Source organism: Furipterus horrens, unplaced genomic scaffold (assembly GCF_987537825.1).
Source record: "Furipterus horrens unplaced genomic scaffold, mFurHor1.1.pri manual_scaffold_10, whole genome shotgun sequence".
Lineage (NCBI taxonomy): Eukaryota > Metazoa > Chordata > Mammalia > Chiroptera > Furipteridae > Furipterus > Furipterus horrens.
Window position 1 is genome coordinate 67349889 of NW_028327180.1, and position 6821 is coordinate 67356709.

Sequence of the window (6821 nt, forward strand, 5' to 3'; positions counted from 1 at the left end):
GAGCACTGAACGGAATTCCAGAGGCTATTAGTGTGGTGGCATACACTATGTCCTGTCTTTGTTTTCAAATTGTATCATTTCACTGAGCAGTTGGTCTAACTAAATCAAAGGTGGCTCCATTATTACCTGAAAAGAACATCAATGTAGAAATCCTGCCAAGATAATTTTATTGAAATGGCTTTCTTTTATGTATAATTACTGGTGGAAAATACATCGCAATGGAAACTGGGTTTCAGGGAATAAACCTTCTAAAGCAAAAGGCAAACGAAGGCACTTCCAGCACTGTGGCATCGAAGGAATCAACATTTCCCATCATGTTTGACACCAAGCTTTCCACTTCTTTCCCTGAAAGAAGAAAGATGGTACTCAGAATGAAATACAATGGAAATGGCTTAACCCCAGACTGGATGAACTGGGAAGGATTCTTTACACTTTCTAGGTTTGTCTGGAATAATAATATTGCCTTATTTTAAATAAGAAATACCATATGATATCACCAAATACAGGAAACTAAGGAACAACACAAACAAATGAACTAAGTAGAACAAGGAACAGAATAACAGTTATTAGGGGGGAGGGGAGAGGGAGAGAAGGGGGATAAGTAAGGGAAGGGTTTAATCAAAGAACGTGTATAAATGACTCATGGACATGGACAACGGGGAGGGATATGATTGTGGGAGAGGGGGTGGGCTGGGTGGTGGGGAGCGATGGGGAAAAAATGGGACAACTGTAATTGAAAAACCAAAAAATTAAATTAAAAAAAGAATTATATGTAAAATATATAGCATAGTAGAGGTTTAATAAATTATTTCCCTGGCTCATACCCCACTGACCGAAACTAAGGGTCCTGTTTCAATATCTGCTTCCATGTACTTACATAGCTGCTTTGCAGAATTCACAGCGATTGTTGTAAGTTTGCCTATCAGTACCACATACTGGTTTTTGGCTCTTGGGACATGGTTTTCCATCTGTAGCTGTTTTCTCATAATTGCTGCAAAAAGTCTGTGATTTAAATGAAGTTCTTTCTTTTATTATATAATCAATAGCATTGACATCATCAGCCCTCTCAAGGAATAAAAGCACATGCTAACCCTATGCTTAGCATTTCTTTCGAAAGCTTTTTTTATTACAAAAATATATGCTAAAAATAAAAAGAAGTAACAATCACATGTAGTTCTAGCACCCAGAGACGACACTCTTCATTAGCATTTATTTTTTCTTTCATCTCTTCTTTATGCATTGTTACTTCCACTATATAATTTTAAAAATAGTCACACTGTATATATGTTCCACTTATTCTTTATCATTTACCTTTTCTATACCATGCATGTTCATAAAAGTGATTCTGTGCTGTAATATTCCTTAATAAAGATGTAAAGTAATTAATTTTACTAATACCCTATTGTTGTATGTTTCTTTTTACATTAATTAGTTGGGATGATTGTTTTGTATATAAAACACTTGTACATTTTCTCATTATTTTCTTAGGGTGTGTTTTTATGAGAAGAATTGCTGTCTCAAAGGTTATAACTTTTAAGGCTTCCAGTACTGATTGCCAAATTGCTTTATCATAAATGTATACTGAAGCATAAATTCTGTATCACTTTCTGAGAGTTTTTGGAGGTATTTGTCTATACTACTCCTGTATGTCACTCCTCAGCACAGCTAAAGCATCTTGAGATAATAAGCCATGTCTGTTTCACTTTTTTATCCAATTCCTAGACCGGGTCTGGTAAAAGTCAAATGTTGAAAAACATTTGCTGAATGGATGGGAAAAGAGATGTTAAACCATTTGTTCAAAACTACAGAGTTATCAAGTTGTAGAACCAAGATTCAAACAAGGACAATTGAACTCCTGAGCCTATTTTCTTAGCCTTTACACCATTCTGACCAGGCAGGAACCCAGTAATTTAGACAAATTGTCTATTAATAAGCTTTAAAAGCATTTTGCTTTTTCCCTAACACTATACTATTATTTTTCTCTGAAATAAATTTTCCCTTTCATATCATTCTTTAAGGTACACCTAAAATACCATCTTATACTCTGAAATTTTCCTAATGACCCTGAGGAAAAATAAATTGCTCTGGTTTCCAAATGCCTACAAACTTATAATTTGACAACATATTTCAATAGTGGAAACCTGTTGGTTTTTACTTACTTGTTTTTCCTTTAGATGCAAATTCCTTGAAGAAAAGGATAATAAAAAATATGTATGTATAATCATAGTTCTATCACTGACCTGCTAATTAACTACCTAGCTCTCTACCTACCAATCATACAAACAATGCGTATTTATAATAGAACCTTTAGAAATACAGAGCAGTACAAGAGGGATTTATTTAAATCATCTGTAATTCATTTATATCAAAATCTGAATTTTTCCTCAAGAAAGTAGGTGTTGTTTAAAAAGAGTAGAGACTGAGGAGACAGAAACAACTGCATGTGGTCTTAAATTAGATCCTAAATTAGAAAAATGATATTTCTGGGACAGCTGGTGAAATTTGAACAAGAGGATAGATTAGTTAATGATTACGTAACAATGTTAACTTCCTTCCTTTCGAAGATTGTACTGAAGTTATGTAAAATTTTAACATTTAAAAGATGAGTAAAAGATATGTGGTATTTCTTTGTACCACTTTTTCCACTTTTTTAAGTCAAATTATTTCAAAATTAAAAGATGAAAAAACCCTTTCAATAAATCAAGTTTTAAGTAAATATATAGACTAAAAAGGCACATCTCAAAACGTTTGTAGTGGGCTTATTTTTACAAAGTAGAAATAACATTATATTTCACATTTGATAGTTTTCTTGTATGTTCTTTAAAATTGCTGAATCTTTCTTTCACTCATAAATCCACCTTTTCAGTTACCAAAACCATCTATCTATTTGTACATCAATTAGGCGAGGTATTTATTAAATTAGTGCCATGATTAAAGTACTAGGATTCATAAAAGAGAGAAAGCATTTTCTCTGACCTTAAGGGGTTCACATTCTGAGAAGACTATCTGTGAAAGGTAACAAAATAAAATAAATGTTGAATTAAGTATATTAGTAAAACCCAATAGAAATGCAGATGAGAAAGCAATATATCATTCCTGGGGACTATACAGAAGTGATTTCACTGTTAGGAGATTCCCACTGATGTGGAGCACAGGAGAGGGGGCATTAAGGTCCTTCCAAATGAGAGAATAAGCACACTTTTAATAATCATGTGGTTATTGGCTGGTAATTTCTTTAGGCATGGAAGAGCATCATTAGCAAAAGCATATGAGAGGTCCTGGCATGTTAGAAACTGTAGGCCATCGAGTGTGGTGAAAGCATTGGACCACAGGTGGGTAGAGAATGAATGAGGCTGAAGAAAGAGGTTGCCAACAGGTTGGAAAGAGACTTGATTGCTGGGCTAAAGAATTTGGAAACTATCTTCTCGGTAGGTTATCTGCAATTTTGGACTGAGACATGTGAAGGATATTAAAATGTTAGAAAGAATATACTTTGGCATCAAAAATTAATTCATTCAACAAAGAATGTTTGTTGAATTAAATAATTTTTAAAAAGTAATGGAGTTACTTCTCTTTATATTTCTTTACAACTATTTTGTTAAAAATATTTAATATTCAATTAGAAAATAAATTGTAAATGTAACTTAATAGTTAAGATTAAACCATAAAATTATAATTAATAGTTAATATTTAAAAGTATTTAGCATTTACTATGTACTAAATGTTCTTAACAATTGTATTTAAAATAACTCACATAATTAAGTACTATTATTAGCTGAATTTAACTGATGAAGAAACCAAAACCTATAAAGGTAAAGTAAGTTACCCCAAAGCAAACATTTACTGAGTAATAGTGCTGAAATATGAACCTGCATATTCTCTTTCTCAAAGTCCATATTTCAAAAAATAAGCTATACTGCCTGTTTATTTTTCTATTTTAAGGTATACAGCTATTTTTATGAATGTAGACCTTATTATTACTAATTGCCAACACAAGGTATTTGGAGATTCAGTATCTGTGAGTCTGCCAAATACTCTCTCTGTATACTCAAGTCTGTTTAGTGAAATTCAGAACTGTGATTATCTGGGTCTAATGTGCACTGAAATGTCAAGAACTTCTTTTCAGGGATGGGGAGGAGTTCAAATTGAATATTTTATTAACATGATAGTTATCTTTGTAAAATGCACACACACTCACATACTCAGAATGATCTGCTTGGGAGGTGGGGAAAAGTATATATGCCCAAGGGGAAAATGAAAAATTAAAAAATTTCTGTAGGTTTTCATTATTGTAGGCAATTATGCCCACATCATTCACAAAGCTATACCAGAGGACTTTCTAAATGTAGGTTCTTAAGCCTCATCACCCCTAGAGATCCCAGTTCAAATGATAGGTTAAACATGCATGTGTAGGGAGCAAAAATAGGCATTTTACAAAGCATTTGTAGTGGCTTATGAACAAGATACTCAGATCTAGAGTAACTATATGTTCTAAGTTGCCTGGGGTACTCTCGGTTTATGATAACCTTCTTGTGATAACTCATATAAGTACTCCTTTCATTCTCAAAATTATCCTGACTTGGAAAATAAATGATATTCACATCATACTTTTAAAAGCACTATACTGTTTTCAAAGTTTTGACTGCACATAAACTCCTTATCATGGAAATATGATATCTGATGAATTTAAAGAAACTGTGAGGTAATTTTCAAATCCTTTTCCACTGCTAAGAAAAATGCATCTGTACTAATGATGACACCTTGTCTAGATCGATGTGTCATATGATCATTCCACCTTCTCACCACACCAACCAAATGAACTCTGAAGGTCTTAATGCAATAGCCACAGTACTTCCTAACTCATCACCATTGTTGAAAGACAACCTCTTGTCATAGAGAAGCACCGAGGATGGAGATGCACGTACCTGAGAGCCTCCTTGGCTCACAGCCTCTGCAACAAGGAAACAGACACTGATTAATCACAGCACCTCAGAAGAATTCCAGAAGTTTACTGTTAACATCTTAGAGATCTTCCATGACAGCTGTCTTGCTTTATGAATGAAGAGCTGAGGCCCAGAAAAGAGAAGAAAACTCATCTAGGATACTCACCTTGTGACCTACACACCTGAGCAAGAGGACAGGTTTCAAAGGACCAGTACAGCATTCTCTCTACTACATTTGGTGACTTTTGTGACTCTTATCCAATATGTTGTTTAGTTTTTAATAATGTTTACCTTCAAACTAACCCATACCTGAACAGAAGAAGGCAAACTCTGGACCTCTTCTTTGTCAAGGAGACCTATATTTCACCAGAAAGAAGCTGAGATTCCAAAATCTAGAGCCATTGGATTAAAGGATAGTAAAGACAACTGGCAAACTATTTAATACAAAATAGTTTTGAGAGCATTTGAAAAAAATTGTATGATTTATCACCATTCCCACTAAAAATATCTACCATTTATGTGCAAGATTTCTATGTTTTAAGCACTGTATTAAATTTCATTTATATTAAGTTTAATATTTTCATTTTAAAGGTAAAGAAACTGAGCTCTTGGATAACTTGTCTAAGGACATACACCTTGTAAATGGCAGAGCCAGGAAGCAAACATTCGTCTTTTAGACTCTAAAGCCAATGTATTTTTTTTTTCAAAAACCTTTTGTTGAAAGAAGCCTTAGGGCATACAAGATACACAGTCTATTTTCATGTGATGAAACTGAAACCAGAGGAAGGGAGTGAGTTGCACAATATTAAAGAAAATGACAGTAGCAGAATTAGAGGCCAAATCTTAAAATCCTAATCCTGGATTCTTTCTTATCTATCCATCTATTGTCTATCTATCATCTATTTATCTATCTGTCTTTCTAGAAGGTCTTCATTTCTTTATTCTCCTTACAGAGATGGTAAGTATGACTCAGCTTTCAGTAAAATGGAAGCATCTCAGAAAAATTCTAGCTCTTTAGATAAGTATTTCTTGAAGGTGACTTTAAATGAGAATGTCTAATTTCAATATAAATTGTTTTCTTGAAAAAATGAAGCTTATTTGTAACCTTATGATGTTACGTGTGGTCCGCTGAGGGGAACACAATTTGCCTGGAAGTTCTGGATCAGCCCTTTAGGGCCCATGTGACCCAGAAAAGGCCATCTCATCCTATGTCACTTTTACAATTTGATAAAACTAGCACTTGTATAGTATTACAGTGATAATTAAAGTAGCTAATTTGTATGTAAAAGTTCCTTCAACAAAGTGTGGTGGGAAGTCACCATCATTAACCATCCTTATCATCATTGTCATCATCATCATTATCATAAACAACATCACACCATGACTGCTGACATTGACCAGCCTGGTCCAGAATTCCGTTTCGAACACATACATAGTACTCACCAGCAAAGAGGAACAAACAGACCATGCTAACCAAAAGAAGAAGGCTGCCTGATGGCTTCATGATCAATGAGGTCTGTAGGGCATGTGTTAATGGGGTTCATCACTGTGGGTGTTCTGTAGGCTGTATTTATAAGTGGGTCCATATGCATGCATCTCAGCACCTACACATGTGGAAGCCAGCCAGATTCTCCACCCTGATTCTGTAATATATTTCCCTAGTGATTGGAGACACAGCTTATTTCATGCCTTTTCCAAACAGTAAGAAACAATGGTCAAAACTGATGTTTAGGCAGAATGAAATTAATTACATGTAACACACCCAGAACTTGCTCACATCAGCATATGCTGATAATTATAATACAATCAAGTCATTTTATTTCAATTAGTATATTTTGGATTTTCTCCTGGCAAAGCCTTGGGGCCAAACAGCTTTCA

At 34.2% G+C, this 6821-nt stretch overlaps 1 protein-coding gene across 1 annotated transcript; it reads right to left on the minus strand.

The window, feature by feature from the left end:
• Positions 1-207: 207 nt before the first annotated feature.
• On the minus strand, positions 208-6466 carry LOC150000564 (serine protease inhibitor Kazal-type 12-like). Its single transcript, XM_090289608.1, has 4 exons — positions 6387-6466; positions 4926-4951; positions 878-1002; positions 208-345 (listed from the first exon to the last, which is right to left on the minus strand). The coding sequence occupies exons 1-4, from the start codon at positions 6445-6447 to the stop codon at positions 300-302; spliced, it is 258 nt and encodes an 85-aa protein (XP_090145734.1). The 5' UTR covers positions 6448-6466; the 3' UTR covers positions 208-299.
• Positions 6467-6821: the final 355 nt, after the last annotated feature.

Coding starts and splice junctions, on each gene's coding strand:
- LOC150000564 (XM_090289608.1), bottom strand. CDS start 6,447: ATGAAGCCATCAGGCAGCCTTCTTCTTTTGGTTAGCATGGTCTGTTTG. Junction 4,952..6,386: donor CTGTTTGTTCCTCTTTGCTG/GTGAGTACTATG, acceptor TCCTTGTTGCAG/AGGCTGTGAGCCAAGGAGGC. Junction 1,003..4,925: donor TGAGCCAAGGAGGCTCTCAG/GTACGTGCATCT, acceptor TTTAAATCACAG/ACTTTTTGCAGCAATTATGA.